Below are 16,498 nucleotides of genomic sequence, written 5' to 3'. Positions count from 1 at the left end.
TGGGAGGTCACTAATGTGATCGACAATTTGAACTAATAGAGATGAAAGAAGTAAAAATATTGTGTGTGTGATGCGTTGTAAGATTTGATGACCTTTTTAATCCAACGGTTATGTTTAGTGGTACACCGGTGAGGGACTTAATAGAGCCCTCACCTTAGAAGCCACCAATAATTGTAGAGTATATTCCAAGTTTACTTCAATTTATTTTAAAAAAAAAGTTCATTTTAAAATGGAGCAGATTTCTTCTAACTTAATTAAGGTCTTAGGTTCGATATAAAACTCGATGATTAGTTTCTGCAGTTGAGGATAATTGATATAAAATTAACAATTTTTTCTAAGTATGTAGCAATAAATCGATTTCAAATAGGTCTCTAACTCTTTTAATATTTTAAAGTATTCTGTTTCTGCCAAACATTCCTCAATTTTGTCCCTTTTGTTTCACTTATTGTCAAATGAGTATTTGTTTTTATCCACCTTTTATCAAAATAATCTCTGACATTTTTAACCTTCCGTCAAATTAGTCTTGATCTTTATCCATTTTTTTACCGAATAGTAACTATCTTTAAATTGAACTTTGACTATGCATGACACTTAAGTTGTGTAATGTCATTTTCTATGTCGCATTCAACGGTTCACATCAACATATTTAACGATGTTAGAAAACAGATGTTAACAGATGGACCAGATTGAGAAACGTTTGATAGACAAGGAGACTATAAGATATTCAAAGAGTTAGGGACATATATGTGAGCAAGTTATAAAGATAGAGACCAATTTAACGATTAACTCATTTTGAGAGTGAATTACAAAGACATGGACCAAATTCATGGTTTACTTTTTTTAGTTAAGACATGAGATATCATAATTCAGCTCTATTTTGAAATAATGTGATTTTTTTTGTATAAAGCAGATATCATTTTTACGAGCAACTGCATATACTAATCTTTAAATATTGTGGAACTAATGTAATGTTGGTTTTAAGAAAAAGTTAAGTGATTGTAAATTTATTATGCAAAACAAGTTAAAAAAGAAATGCAGTAGCAAAAAAGATTTGCATATGTTAAATGATTGTACATTGCAATCCATTTTTAGTAATTATTCCCTAGCACAGCATTGTTGGGGTTTAAATAGTACAGTAGTACTTGTTTACATACTCTTCTATTAAATAATTATTTATAGTTTTTATATTTTTAGCAGACATGCAACTTTTGTACAACCTCCACATAATTAGGATGGAAAGAAAAAATAAAATTACTCTTTAGGCCTTGCTCATAAGCTCCTCAAAATTTCCATTTTGCCTTTTATATAAGGTTGGAAGTTTAAATTTTTTAACCGTTCAAAGGATATCTTCCAATTGGTTGTTTTAGAAAAAATATCTATCAACCATCTATTGAATCGTAACTTTCAAACCAAAAAAAAACTTTGCAATAAGCACTCGTGCAAAAATAAATATTTGAAAAATCTCATAAAACTTACGGGTTTGCCTTGTGTGCAATGCAAGTAAGTATTGTAAATTTTGAGGTGTCAATTCCTACTCATAAAAAAACTTGAGTCAGAGATGTAAAAGATTAAATACATCAAAAGTTAACTTCAGGACGGAAAAAGTCACGAAGAGGATTTTAGTGAAATTACGGTGAGCCACTGAGATATTGGCAAAAACAACAACACTTTGAAGTTTAAACAAAATTACGATGTCATTGTAATATCATTAAACTCACCATGATTCCAAACATGTCCTTAGTTTAGTGACAAAATCTCCCGTTATCGAGAAAAGAAACCGTTTTTTTTTAGAGAGCTAAATACTAAATGGGATATCCATCACAACAGATGTTATAAGGAAAAATAAAAATACTAAGAAGCAAGAGACAGATAGCATCTGCTCTTCATTTTGATTGACTACAGAAATCAGTCATACTGGTGCAAGAACTGTGCGGCACTCAGCAGCAAAAATTGCAAATAAAATAAATGTATTATTGAAATTTGAGATCCACTTCATTTTGAACAGATCATCATTCTAACATATAGTACAACATCATCTTTCCTTTGAATGCAAATATGCAATCAATCCGAAGTGAGATCTAGGCAACCGAACCTCTCAATTGTGTTCGCTTCATTTTTTTCTGGATTTTCTGCTCCTGCAACATGTTAAAATATTTTAGGGATAGAGAACAAATAAGAAAAAAATGGTAGTTAACAGCTTGTACAATGTGATAAGAGCACCAATCGAGGACTAAAAATGCGCTCAAACTTTAGTCCTAGCGAAAGTTTTCTCGAATTTAAACAGGAAGATAAGACTTGAAGAAAAGAAAACTAACCACCGGACTTTTCATCGTTAAACTTAGCAGCAACTTGAGTGAAAAATGGTTTTGTAGCATCTGCACAATCAAGAGAATAAAAGTTATGCGATATAAGGCTCACATGTACAATGAAACATAATATTGATAACAATTCTTCTGCTACAGAAGTTCCCTAAAGCATAGAAGACAATTCGATAGTGCCATAAAACATAAGCAGGAAATCAATATGCCCTACAGACTTTTAATTCTACAGATTCATCGGTAACTGCAGTGGTAGATTAAATCAGCATGCCAGTAATATAAGCATGATTATATACTATTCCATATGAATGTGACCATAAACATAATTTCTGTCAAAAACTACGAATCAGCCGAGTACACTGATCCAATTAGTGACAAGGAAAACAAGAGACAGGCAAACAAAAAAATCCTCAATGATCTGGCATGATTGAAGGCTTACTTACCATGTTTCATTGTTAAAGATGGGAAATGGTCCCGTAGACTTCCGAGAACCTTTGCTGGTGTTCCTGCCACCATGCTTTAAGACAAAGCAAACAAAACAATAAAAGAATCATTACCTTATAATATGAAACAAATCAGGTTGCTTGCAAGTACTGAGCATTTTTTAATATATTCACAAGTAGATTGGCATATAGATATCCATTAATACCTGCGGGGAGGAGCATCTTTTAGCACAAGGGAGCCAGCAGCAATCATCACACCTTCACCAATTTTTATATTTCCGAGTATAGTTGAACCAGCTCCAATCAGTACCCCGTCGCCTATTTTTGGATGGCGATCACCTATCTCTTTCCCAGTACCGCCTAATGTTACACCCTGTCAAATCAAACATATATCATCTAAAGAGCACAATGAATGTATGAGTTAAAAAACTTCGTTAAAAAATTGTTTTAATCCTATTGTAGTACATAAGTATCTAATGAACCTATTGTAGAAACACACTCACTTGCATAAATGAAACTCTATTTCCAATAACAGCAGTTTCACCAATAACCACGCCTGTCCCGTGATCTAGCAAAATTCCCTCCCCAATTTTCGCAGCTATATAAAAAACCATAAAATGTAAAGATCAACATAGTAATAAGTATAATAACCAATGACCAAAGAGCTTTCAAATATCTTCACCGGAGAGACAAACATCCTTCAAGACAGGACTTAATCAGAATTTGTATTATAGATTTGCAAGCAAAGATTATAACAACATACCAGGATGAATGTCAATTCCAAAAACCTGTGAAGGAAAAGACGAGCTTGGATTATCAGTGAGAGAAATATGAAATCCTTTCAAGTTTATTCAAGTTTAACCGAATAGTAAGCTACCTCGCTAACACGGCTTTGCAAAGCCAAGGCCAGGATTTGGCGTCCCTGGTGCCACAGTGCATGCGCCACCCGATAAACCTGCAGAGCATGGAATCCCTGTTGCCAGAACACAACATTGAATGTCAGTCCTATGAGGCTACTATATGCATGATGAAGGGGCGTGTTGAAGGAGTAGCAGACAATCCAGAATAAAATATTCTGAATGTTACCACATGAACACCATGATATATCCACACAAATACAGTGAATTGAGTATATAAGTTAGTAGCATCTTATGATGCTAAACTGTGAAAAAACTAGCAGCATCCACAGGATCACAGCCAATGAAGCATTAATACATACACCAGACACGGCACTGACACGTAGACTTATAGCTAAGTTTGGTCTTTGCAATGAGCATCACTAATTTAGTGGTCCCTATGAAGTTTACTTTAGCCAATAGTAAAACTTTCTGAGAAAAGAAGATGCAGGAGAAAGTGATGCTATGATAATATGAATGTGGTGGGTCCCTATAAACATGTGGTGCTGGTGCTGGTGCTAGTGCTAGCATATTAGTATTTTATTTTTTGAATAGAAAATGCATTTGAGAACAATGTACTAGCACTGCAGAACTATTTTTAAAAATTCTTTATCCCTGATAATGGAAACTAGAACAATATGCATTATTAGAAATCAGAAGCAATAACAAGTCAGAAACATAAAGTAGACAAAAAAGAACAAAAAATTGTTACCTTCATGTACAAAATTGCTGAGCAATAGGACAAACATGCAGGGTCCCGATCCTTAAACGCCTGTTTATAAACACAAACAAGAATCGAATTATATCACCATTCATTCAAGACACATCACCTCCACCCACAAACACTTTCAAATCACTTTCAAATCAATACAACATTTATTAAATTAAAAAAAAAAATTACCAACAAGGCCTCAAATTTATCTGTTCATTCTAACTCACAGTAATTACCAGTAAGCCCCTTTGAACATGGGACTAATCCGTGAGACTGGACTACCGTCCAGACCCAAATAGACCACTCTAGGAATTGAACCAGATTCTTTTCCCACAGAAACTATATTGTCAACTCTTCCGACAACATGTTGGCAAATTAGTCTTTTTTAACTTGTTCTTTTAAATTTAAGTCATAAATACTATACACGACACATAATGAATTTAATTAGCGTAAAAAACAAAAGATCACGCACGCATCCAATCCAATCGTATCTGAACGACAATATACGACAATAACGGATTTAATTAGCGTAGACAACAAAAAATCATGCATGCATCCAATCCAATCATATTTGAACGACAATATACGACAATAACGGATTTAATTAGCATAGAAAACAAAAATTCACGCATGCATCCAATCAAATCATGTCTGAACGACAATATACGACAATAATGGATTTAATTAGCCGAAAAAACAAAAATCACACATGTATCGAATCCAATCAAACGACAATATACGACAATTTTACGCATACATCAAATTCAGATCATATCTAAACAACAATACACATTAATTTCAGCTAAATTACGATTACCTGAACGTCAAAGCGGATTGATCTCTGAATAGCTTTGTCATGCATGACAACATTGCACATGATATCCACCAACTGTGTAGCCAAAAGAGTAGGACTTTGAAGACGGTTAGCAACAACAAAAGCCAGCACTTGTTCCAAACATTCATGTGCCAAAACACTTGCATACAAAAAGCTGCTCAAAATCGGTTCTTTCTCTGCCTGCACCCCCAAAATTCAACAAAACACCCCCAATCAAAAAATCTTCAAAATTTAACAAAATTTATTATTTCTACACCTCTACTCAATACTCAACAAGATATCATCAATTGTTGACTAAATTGACCTCAAAAAAATTACTCTACCAATGTTAGCATATGAGGACTAGTTTGGTAATTTCAGCTAAATTACATAAATTTTGAATAAAACAGTGATGACTGATGAAGAAAAAGTATGAAACCTTTACCTCAAGCTTAGCTTCAGCTTTGATAGCTTCCCAAATCGGGTCGGATCCATCTAGGATATAATCTGGATTCGGGTCGGGTAAAGCCAAAGCATAAACAGGGAAAACTTTTTCGAGAAGGTGGGTGGAAGTGAGAGGTAAGCATTGCTCAGAAACCATTTTTTGATGATAGTGATTATGGCCATGCGAGTGAGAGTGAGTACTTAAGAAGAAGAAAAAGAAAAGAAAGAGTAACTGAAATTGAGGAGGGGGTGTAGGAAGAAGACAAGTGGTGGTGTTTTAGTAACAGAAAGTGATGATGATGATTCTTTGCTTTGGTAGTGTTTTTTTTGGCACAACATCATAGTAACGGATACACTGTTGTTGTTGTTGGAAAATGGTAGCTTTGTTTTTGTTTCGGGTTATACGCACGGAGATAAGGAGAAAAATAAGTGATTATTTAATTGAGTGACGAGAGAATTTGTATGAAAAAAATGTGAATTAATAGAAGAAAACAAAGTCAGACAGAAAAAGTAGCATGTTGTATGGTTTAGAATGCGTGATTTTGTACTTTGCACTTTTTCCAATTCTTACCACCGGCTTATTCTATAATCGCTTCACGCTTTTTTTATTTTAAGTTTGTTCTTTATAAATCAATTAAGTTAACTTTTAATCCGGCTTTTTGAAATTAGGGTTGCGTTAAGGAGTGTGTTAATGAATCTCGTAGATTTGAATTTGACGTAGTAATTGTATCGTACGGTTATTTATGTTAATCGTCTGATTTGAAATCGACGTTTGAGATTGTTTATAATTGATTTTGTTAACGTGAACTGTTTGATTTTGAATCAATGGTTGTAATTTAAATCCGTGTATAATTGTGTCTATGTATTACAACGGGGAATTCGGATTTGTGGATTGGTCTTGTGATGTAAAGTTTGACACTCCCTTTAATCGAAGATTTGTCTGTTGTGGTGTAGGTTCATTGCATCATGTATATGGTATATAATACAATCCAGATGCATCAATTATACGATTAATCTAAAAAATAAATAAATAATTCTAAGGGGATTGGTGTGATGTAGGTTCATTGCAAAATGTCTTTGGTATAAAATATAATTCATATACATCAAGTATACAGTTAATTTAAGGGTGTGTTTGATCTGCTAAAAAATAAATGACTGGACATGACAACTTAAGTTGTACTGTGTTTGATTTTAAAATTGTTCTTGAGACTGGACAAACTAATGGTCAAGGGACTCGACAAAAATAGAGATTTTTGTCGTGCACTGAACCACGGGACAATTTTTTGTCATTTGCACAAATTGTCTAAAATATCAAAATAATTTTTTGTCCACCAAATATCGTACAATACAAAATTTGTTCAATAACTTAAATTTTTGTCTGTGTTGTACTATTTTGTCCAATATTTATATTTTGCATATCAAACGAACCCTAAAAAATAGATTTTTTTTTTCTTAGGGGATTGATCTTTAGGTGTAGGTTCATTGCATAATATATTTAGTATATAATATAATTCAGATATATCAATTATACAATTAATCTGAAAAATAGATTTATTCTTATAATAAAAATCACAAGGTGTTTGGTATATAATACAATCCAGATGCATCATAGTTGTGCTTTTAGTTTCTCAGCTCTCTCAATTTTTTGTCATTTTAGTCTATAGGACATGCAAAGTGAAATCTCTTCTCTAAATTGATTTTTTTTATAGGTAGAAGCCACTTTAATCAGGGTCCGTTTGGAATAGCTTATTTTTGAGTTTATGCAAATATATAAGTTTTTATGTTAATTTATAAGTTCTCACTATCGAAAAATGTATTTTTATAAACTATTTTTTTATAAACTATTTTGACAAACTTATAATACTACATAAAAACGTATTTATTTGCATAAACTGTTTTGCATAAGCTCAAAAATAAGTTATTCTAAACGGGCCCTTAATTAATTTATTGTTAATGTTTACTTTTATTATTAATTATTAATTTGAAGTATATATTTTGCATCATGATGTGATTACGAAAAGTAACTTTCCCATTTAAAATAATTAATTATTTTAGACAATTTTACCCATTTTAATATGTTACTTCGGTTGGCTTTTCATGGATTAATTTGATGATAAATATTTTTTAAAAAATTTTAAAAAAATTTCTCTAATCAATATAACTATGACAAATTTTATGATAAAGGTGTTAAAATAAGAGGTGAAAAAGATTGAGAGGGCTAATTAACTACACTCAGTCTAATACTATTTTCAATATTGTTTTACTAAATACAATATAATGTTTTCTTTATTTTAGCCTTTGTAAAAAAAAGTTGAATTCAGACATTATAAATTCAAAAACTATTGTTCTAACGTCATCTTAATGGACACATAGTGTTATTATATTGGGTCAAGTATGATGCTAAAATATGAAACTTATCGAGACTAAAACAAAAAAAATATTATAATTACAAACACAATTTTTTTTTGTTGAACTAAAATCATACTATCTAAATCAAAATATTATTTAGAATGCTCAGTTTTTTATTAGATGAAATTCGTGTAGATATCGTCATTTTTGTAAGACACATTTCCAAAATGATGAAACCATGACATGTCTTACGGTTGGTCGTCTTACGTTTGCCATGTGGTTTTATATGGCCAACTCAAATCCGACAAGAATTTGGATTTGAATGTCAATGCCGATTAAAGATTTTGTCGCTGAGTGATGTATACATGAATACATTTGTCAGCAATATTTGAGCTTTAAAATTTTCTTTGATCTTGATAATCTTCAAAATTCAACTTACCTAAATTTTATTATACAGTAGAAAGAAGAAAATTTGTTTCATGAGATATACGAACTTTCCATTATCTTTTAAAAGAAATTATAATTAATATATTTTATTGTTTTTTTTTATTAAAATAAACTAATAAATAATTTGAATTTTATCTTATTTAAGGTGTATGGATGTTAAATATATTATATATCTTAGCCGAAATTTGAATATTGATTCATTATATAATGGTAATCTCATCTGCACTTAACACTATATTGGTGGAAATTGTCACTTTTTATCTTGGCTTAAAATTGCTACTATTAAACTTAGCAAATAAAAAGAAATACTATATTTTTGAATGGACTCAGAACCTTCTTCTTTTGTCGACAGAATATTTTGTTTAATGCTTTTTGTTAAATTTATTTAACTTGTTTTAATCTCATTTTCACTAACTTGTAGTATTTTTTGTTGTTGTGTGCCGACTGCAAGTTGTTTAAACAAGAGGACATACTTAAGAAATGCAAGCTATCAACAAAAAAGCATTACATAAGTATAACTCAGCTGATATTGTTAATATATATTAAGTCTCATATTAGTTAATTAGAAGAGTTGAAATTGAACAATATATAAGTGAGATGATCGATAAATCAATATCTTAAAAGTTTAGGTAATTAGTGTGTAATATCAAAAATCACTTATATAGTTGATCAAGGCTAAATGATCATTTTAAGACTATTATTAGTATTTGTAAACAACATGAATTTGTCTTTTATTCTATTAGTGTAAGTGACACTTTGGTAATACTATAATATTTGTTGATGCTAATCTGAAGTGAACTACTCACTAGTACGAAAGTGGGTTGCTTTTGTTGATGTGTTTGTTTGTTTGTCTCTTTAGATCCTATGATGATTTGAAGGAAAGATGAAAATGACCAGGTTAGGTTGTATGTGGTCTTATACACGACCAAAGACATTCTCCCAAAAAGCTAAAGCCTCCACTGCGGCCAACATGGATTATTATCATTATCAATAAATAATTAGTAGTAGCTAGATATCACATGACATGACAATATTAATATTTGATAAAATTAATATTTAAGTAAGTGTGATGATACTATTACTAACACTAATCAACACTAATGTATTGAACTTTACCAAAAAAAATTCAGTTAAGTGTGTTTGGACGGAATTGAATTACATGCGGCCGGTGATTCTGAACCGTTTAATTAAAATCAAACGGTTCAGATATTAAGACATTTTTTATTTTATATAAAATTTTGATATGACATCCAAATTGTCCGATTAAAATTGAACGGTCTAAAACTTACAGACGGTATGATTCCACCATATTTTAATTGCAATTGTATCAGAGTATATGACTCTTTGGTTAAGAACTTAAGATAGAACACATTCCAAATTTAAAATTGTTTGAATAGAGATACAAAAAATTGTTTTAAATTAATTTGGATAGTTTGATATTAATCAGGTAATCATGATAATCATATTACATAGAGGAGCATACTCCTTGTACAGTTTTGTGAATGCTTATTGCTCCTTTTATTCCTAATCATAAGATAACTTGAAATTTTTTATCATAGGAAAAATATTAAATTTTCAATTACATTAATTATTTAAATTTTGTAAATACATCTAAGTTGTTAACTAAAAATACGTTGAAAAAAAAACAAAATATTTCACTCATCGTGATTCAAGAGATACTAACGAGATCATGAAAACTCCACTTAATTTACTACGGAGTGATGATATTCCTATTCATTGAGTAAGAATGGTGTTTGCTCGCTTTGATATGCATATTTTCAGCTCGTGGAAACTATTGTAGACAACAACCATCTTAAAGTGGAAGGTAGTTGAAAGAAACTTTGGCAAATGCACGTACCGAATAAAATCAAATTATTTTTGTGGCGGGCATTGTGTGGTTGTCTTCCGGTTCGGGGTCGTTTAGTGCATAAAGGAATATACCATGTAATAATAAATGCCCTCGTTGTGATAGTTATAAAGAGAATGAATGACATTATTTTTTTGGTTGTACCACAACCTATAAAGTGTGGCTGGAAACTAACGAATGACAATAGATAAATCACTTCATGACAGACGTGAGAGGATTTGTAACGATGATGTTTGAGATGATTGAAAAGATTGAACATATAACCATGTCGAAAATTGATATGATGCTTTGGACAATTTGGTGGAGAAGAAATAAAAAAAATGTTGGCAAGATAAAAGTCCAATTATCTTTGTGGTTAGGAGAAGAGCAAAAGAAAATCTTTGAAGGTACAACAGCAGAAAAATACAAGAGGCAGAAATAGTATAGCACCGGAGGATTATAAGTGGACCAAACCGTCTCGAAGCAAGCTTAAGTGTGTAACATCGACTTCGCGTGTTATATGGAGCAAAATATTTAAAGCGTTGGATGTATTCATGATGAACATGGACAATTTGTACAAGCTTATGCGAAGCGATCTGCAGGTTGATACCCATAGATTGCAGAAGCCGAAATCATGGGTCTGCCGAAAGTATTACGCTGGCTGAAGAGTACAAATAGAACAAGTACACCAATTGTCACTGAGACACATTGTATGTATGCAAGTAGCAAAAGCCATTATAGTAAAACTAGTAAACAAGATTGAATTTGGTAGCATAATTGACTTGTGTCTTAGAATATTAGTTGAGTTTGTTAACTGTAAGGTCAGTTTTGTTATGCGACAAACCAATCGAATAACTCATGAATTAGTTTAGGCGACTCGTAGCTTAGCTAGTCACCAAGTTTATAATTTTTGTCCAACTTGTATTGACCCTATTATCATGAATGAAATACACTAAATCTGCTTGCGTAAAAAAAAAAGTCTATTAAGAAGTTTACTTTGATCCCTTAAATTTTTATTCTTTTTTATTTCATTTTAACTCCTTAGTAGTCCTAGTCCCTTAAATTTTTAACATCTTGGACCTGCAACTTAAAATAAATAGAGAGGTATGATTGGTGCAGAGGTGCAATATTTAAATTTCAGAGAATGCAACTATAGTAAAACATATATTAAACCATCTCATCTCATATATTTAAATTTCTGACTCTATGTAAGATCATGACTTATGCAACCATAGTCCAAACATATAATTAAACACAAAACAATCATATATACGACTGAATTCAATCTACTTAAAGTTTTTTTTTTTGTAATAGCAACCTTTTGATTTTTAAAAAAACCATTTCAGTAATTCAGAATTTGATCATAAAATAAAAAAAGATTGACAAAAATTATTTTCACCATCAACCAATAGAACCCGAGACGAGAGGAGAGACTAACAAAGAATTACAAACTATTTCTTTTTAATGGGAGGGACGAAAATCAACAAGATTTATGCACTTTTTATTTTTTTAAAAAATAATACATGGATTAAGATAAAAAAATCTCTACATAGACCAATGTGATATTTAAACAGCCCCCATTATATATTTCCATAGCTTCTCGAACCTCATTCGAATCTTCTTATACTTAACGCTACAATTCCAAAACCGCCAAAACCCTAGCACCGCCACCACCACCACCACCGCCACCGCTAATGGCGACGAGACGATCCACACCCCTCCTCAAACAACTCCTCACCTCGCGCCACAATCTCACCTCAACTCGCTCCGTAACCTACATGCCCCGACCCGGAGACGGAACACCTCGAAACGTAACACTAATCCCCGGCGACGGAATCGGACCATTAGTAACCGGCGCAGTTGAGCAAGTAATGGAAGCGATGCATGCGCCAGTGTATTTCGAGAAATTCGAAGTGCACGGTAACATGAAAACGATGCCAACTGAAGTAATTGAATCGATTAAGAAGAATAAGGTTTGTTTGAAAGGTGGACTTGCTACTCCTATGGGTGGTGGTGTTAGTTCTCTTAATGTGCAATTGAGGAAGGAGCTTGATCTTTATGCTTCTCTTGTTAATTGCTTTAATCTTCCTGGTTTGCCGACGCGCCATGATAATGTTGATATTGTTGTGATTAGGGAGAATACTGAAGGTGAATATGCTGGACTTGAACATGAGGTTGTTCCTGGTGTTGTCGAAAGCCTCAAGGTATATTTTCGATAGTTATTTTGGTTTTGAATGTGTCTGGTGTCGTCACTATAATCTCTGAATGTATTGAAATTATTAAGACTATTAGATTGTGTGTTGTTTGTTAGTAATTTTATTGACTGAGTTGACTAATAGAAGATACATTTGATAATCAAATGACTAGTAAAAGGCGCAAATTGACCAACTAAAGACACATTGGATGACCAAATTGACTAGCAAATGATACATTCTCGAACGTCACATTTGAAGATTATTTTTGTGATTTTGATACATTTAAGAATTATAGTGACAATGCGTCACATATCTAAGGGACTAGAGCAATTGTTTATCCCCGTGAACATAGCTCAATTGGTAGGAATGTTGCATTTTATATGCAAGCCAGATTTCGAATCTGGGATCTCCCACTTATTTATCTCAAGAGGTGAATTTTCTAGCCACTAGGCTACTTGACTAACAAAAAAGAGTGATTGTTTATCCCGTACTCAAGACAATAAACTTATACTTAGGATAATTTAGAAATGTTAACAGTTAAGTGATTTTTCAGTTGTATTTGTGTGAATTTGAACTTGTTATTGCTGTTTGACTTGTAGAAATTGTGAGAACTTGTGGAATTTATGTTTTTTGGAGTACTCACGCATTGACTAGGTTTGAAATTTGAATTGTTTCTTGACTACATTGCATTGCTGAACTGAGTAGTGACTAGTTTGTAAGTATTGAAGTATTGAACTATCTGATCTATCTATTCAACTCACTAGAAAAAACTTGGATTGCTGACTTTTAGATGAATGGAAAGTGGGGATATATATGGTTTGCTTATGGTTTACGGTGAATATTTTTGATGATTTACTTGCATTTTTGATGGAGAAGTTATGTTCCTTTGTAATCAATCTATAGATTTTTTTGTAATCTTTAAATGTTATATATCTCATGATGTTAGCACCTTCACATTGTGATCTGTGGGTTTTTGTTTGCTCCTGATACTAAATTTGCTAGGTAATAACAAAGTTCTGTTCAGAGCGCATTGCTAAATATGCTTTCGAGTATGCTTATCTAAATAACAGAAAGAAGGTGACTGCTGTGCACAAAGCAAACATTATGAAACTTGCAGATGGTTTATTCTTGGAATCTTGTCGAGAGGTTGCCACAAAGTATCCTGGAATCAAGTATAATGAAATTATTGTAGATAACTGTTGCATGCAGCTTGTTTCAAAGCCTGAGCAGTTTGATGTCATGGTACGTATACTTACAATTTGACTCTGAATCCCAATTATTTATCCACCTCGGTTGATATGTTTACCAGTCCAGCACTTGTTTAATTATTTTTTATTTTTAATTTAAAACTTAATGCTTTTAGTTAATTGGTGAAATAAGTAACTCTAATTAAATTGTGACCAACTTGTGTGTTTGTATTTTCTTTTATTTCTATGGGGAATTATTGCCAAGTTGCCAACTACCATGGATTCACCTGTTGTTTAATTTGTTAACTTATGCAGTTCTGCGACGGAAATAACTGCATAAATGCGTAGAATTGGAATAGACTATAAATGATTATAACCAAAGATAGTATATTTTTAGTATTTTTTTTTCCCTTTTTTTACGAGGTTCTCAATTGTGGTTTCAATCAAAAGATGATATTTTAAAGCAAATAAATAGGAGTGAAGCTAGCCATCTTTTTCCTGGGGTGGGGGCAAACACATAATGAAGGAAACATGTTTCTCAAATGAATTTATTAAACTTTATCGAAAATCAAAAGATTCCTTGTATTTAATTCTTTTATATAAGATGTAAATTAAAAGAAATAAAAAAAAATCACACAATAGTGATTTAGAAAAGTTGAGTTGATACTTGATACTCCTTGGATTGAAATCTATCAATAATAACTAGATATTAAATGGATCGTCAATGTCTTTTTTTTGGGTAACAGAAAGTTTGTGAGTTGGGTCCTAGGGGCTCACGAGGGGCAGCGCAGGCCCCAAGGCTCAGAGAACAGTAACATGATTATCAACGTCTTTCCCACTCTAAAACTAGTGTATATACCCTTTAAAAAATGAAACTAGTATATTTGCCAGAAAATCTACATCTGTTATTTGTCTACAAAAAATTAATTGCTTAACATGCTTTTGTAGTTATTGACTTATTGCTTGAAATATATACTTATTAGCTATCCCCTTTATCCCTCTGGGGAAGTATAAGAAATGGATTTGTAACAATGAATTCAAAAGGTACATGCGTTCTGCCTTTTTTATTGGTGCTAGTGTGAAAGTAAGAAAACATTGAACGAGGTTGCTGATTAACATGATAATTCTTTCTTGCAAGTTATTTGTCTTTTTCCTAGTCAAGTTGCTTTTGATTTTAAATTCAGAGAGAGATTTCGAAGTTCATGAACACTATTTCCACTTGCAGGTAACCCCCAATCTTTATGGAAATCTTGTTGCAAATACAGCGGCAGGCATTGCTGGAGGCACCGGTGTCATGCCCGGAGGTATTACTATTACTAATTTGTTGAAACTCTAGAGCTCTCATTTGATCATGTTGTACCATTTTTCTTATCAAATAGTACCTTGCTTCCATATAGTCATTGTTGTTGTGAGATGTGTGAGGGTGATTACTGCTCAGAACTGTTGACTCTAGATCTAGAGTGTATTACTCATGTTCGTCTAGTTCTTTCAGACGATTATTCCAGGAACATTTTTCATTCATTAAAAACTCTGCCAAAATATAGTGACTGATTAAATTAGAGATTTTATATTCACTAAAAAGAAAAATATAGGGGTGGTGTAGAAATCAAACTGGAAATTCATTTATCTTCCTCAACAGGTTGCATTATGGAGGCAACAGCAACCATTGTGGGGTAATGGAGTTGTCAAATGGTAATGAGTAATGACAACGTAAGTAAGAGCAGTGAAGTCGGTAAATTGACATTTTACTCTTCTAAAGTGAACAGTTCACTTCAGATGATAAAGTAAGATATTTCAACCACTAGTGAAAAATCAACCTTAACTATTATATTGAATGTATAGTAAATCATAAATGTATTGAAATATCAGCAACTGATTTTCTTATCAATGGTTGCGGTCTAGAATGAGAGTTCATTTTAGAGGAGTCAAATAATGGAGATAGGTTGGAGCTCTGGCGGTGGCAGTGCTGTTGGTAAGATGGAGATTTTAATAAAAATATCAGATAGTGCTATTGATCCTTTGTGTTGGACCTGTGGATTGAATTTGTGGAAGGCTGTCTAGATAAAAGTGATTATTGAGTAAAGCCACCTATTTTTAAGCTTGAATATCTAAAATCATGGATGAAATGCTTTTGCAGGTAATGTTGGAGCTGACCACGCTGTATTTGAACAAGGTGCTTCGGCAGGAAATGTTGGTAAGGATAAAGTAGTAAAGGAAAAGAAAGCCAACCCTGTGGCACTCCTCCTTTCGTCTGCAATGATGCTTAGACATCTCCAGTTTCCTGTATTTGCTGAACGATTGGAAAGTGCTGTGAAACGAGTCATTTTAGAGGGCAAATACCGGACAAAGGACCTTGGAGGGACAAGCACCACCCAAGAGGTTGTTGATGCAGTGATAGATGCATTACAATAATTATATAGTATTCACTTGCTCATATACCAAATGAAGTTAGCATTGCAAATTCTTCGCTAATTATCGGTAATGTTTTGCACCCTTTGAAGATGAAATCTCCAAATTTTTGTCTTTAAGTTTATCCAACTCATAAAATGGCGCATTTGCCAAGAATAATCTGTTAAGATATGGAAATTGTTTTTTTTTTTTTGATAAATAGATATGAAAATTGTTAAAAACCGAGTTTATTATCTCAATAATGTAGTTTATGGGGGTTTCTCATGCTATAGAAACAGACAAGGACAAATTTTTAGTGCTAACAAAATATCGATTTACCTATTGAACTTTTTTTTATGGTTTCTCCGATTACAAAGGTGAGTTTCTATGATTTTTCTAATTTCAGTTGCCCAAGTCTCATAGGCTCATATATTAATGTTACATCCTTACCTTTGTAAG

At 32.4% G+C, this 16,498-nt stretch overlaps 2 protein-coding genes across 5 annotated transcripts; one reads left to right on the top strand and one right to left on the bottom strand.

Annotated features, from left to right (window-relative positions):
• Nucleotides 1-1,812: 1,812 nt before the first annotated feature.
• On the bottom strand, nucleotides 1,813-6,240 carry LOC123905638 (serine acetyltransferase 2-like). The gene is made up of 10 exons (XM_045955319.1): nucleotides 5,629-6,240; nucleotides 5,187-5,384; nucleotides 4,370-4,429; nucleotides 3,639-3,734; nucleotides 3,525-3,549; nucleotides 3,265-3,359; nucleotides 2,968-3,134; nucleotides 2,762-2,835; nucleotides 2,316-2,375; nucleotides 1,813-2,135 (listed from the first exon to the last, which is right to left on the bottom strand). The coding sequence occupies exons 1-10, from the start codon at nucleotides 5,782-5,784 to the stop codon at nucleotides 2,062-2,064; spliced, it is 1,005 nt and encodes a 334-aa protein (XP_045811275.1). The 5' UTR covers nucleotides 5,785-6,240; the 3' UTR covers nucleotides 1,813-2,061.
• Nucleotides 6,241-11,843: 5,603 nt separating this feature from the next.
• On the top strand, nucleotides 11,844-16,386 carry LOC123905637 (isocitrate dehydrogenase [NAD] regulatory subunit 1, mitochondrial). 4 transcript variants are annotated; one of them, XR_006808442.1, is made up of 6 exons: nucleotides 11,863-12,473; nucleotides 13,467-13,706; nucleotides 14,877-14,955; nucleotides 15,291-15,435; nucleotides 15,554-15,623; nucleotides 15,789-15,924. XR_006808442.1 is itself a non-coding variant. In XM_045955317.1 (5 exons), the coding sequence occupies exons 1-4, from the start codon at nucleotides 11,964-11,966 to the stop codon at nucleotides 15,326-15,328; spliced, it is 867 nt and encodes a 288-aa protein (XP_045811273.1). In that variant the 5' UTR covers nucleotides 11,863-11,963; the 3' UTR covers nucleotides 15,329-15,361; nucleotides 15,789-15,912. The 4 variants fall into 4 exon arrangements, 2 of the variants coding, with proteins under 2 accessions (XP_045811272.1, XP_045811273.1); XR_006808443.1 differs by lacking the exon at nucleotides 15,554-15,623 and having other exon boundaries at nucleotides 15,789-15,926; XM_045955317.1 differs by lacking the exon at nucleotides 15,554-15,623 and having other exon boundaries at nucleotides 15,291-15,361; nucleotides 15,789-15,912.
• The last annotated feature ends 112 nt before the right edge of the window (nucleotides 16,387-16,498 follow it).

This window comes from Trifolium pratense, linkage group LG2 (assembly GCF_020283565.1).
Source record: "Trifolium pratense cultivar HEN17-A07 linkage group LG2, ARS_RC_1.1, whole genome shotgun sequence".
NCBI classification, from domain to species: domain Eukaryota; kingdom Viridiplantae; phylum Streptophyta; class Magnoliopsida; order Fabales; family Fabaceae; genus Trifolium; species Trifolium pratense.
The sequence above is the reverse complement of the archived record's forward strand: the minus strand, read 5'-3'. Positions and strand labels throughout refer to the sequence as shown.

What these genes read in the sequence shown, in the direction of transcription:
- LOC123905638 (XM_045955319.1), bottom strand. Translation starts at nt 5,784, where the DNA reads ATGGTTTCTGAGCAATGCTTACCTCTCACTTCCACCCACCTTCTCGAA. An exon ending in AAGCTGAAGCTAAGCTTGAG is followed by an intron (nt 5,385 to 5,628) that starts GTAAAGGTTTCA and finishes TTGGGGGTGCAG; the next exon opens with GCAGAGAAAGAACCGATTTT. An exon ending in CAGCAATTTTGTACATGAAG is followed by an intron (nt 3,735 to 4,369) that starts GTAACAATTTTT and finishes TTCTGGCAACAG; the next exon opens with GGATTCCATGCTCTGCAGGT.
- LOC123905637 (XM_045955316.1), top strand. Translation starts at nt 11,964, where the DNA reads ATGGCGACGAGACGATCCACACCCCTCCTCAAACAACTCCTCACCTCG. An exon ending in CTGAGCAGTTTGATGTCATG is followed by an intron (nt 13,707 to 14,876) that starts GTACGTATACTT and finishes TTCCACTTGCAG; the next exon opens with GTAACCCCCAATCTTTATGG. An exon ending in CACCGGTGTCATGCCCGGAG is followed by an intron (nt 14,956 to 15,788) that starts GTATTACTATTA and finishes ATGCTTTTGCAG; the next exon opens with GTAATGTTGGAGCTGACCAC.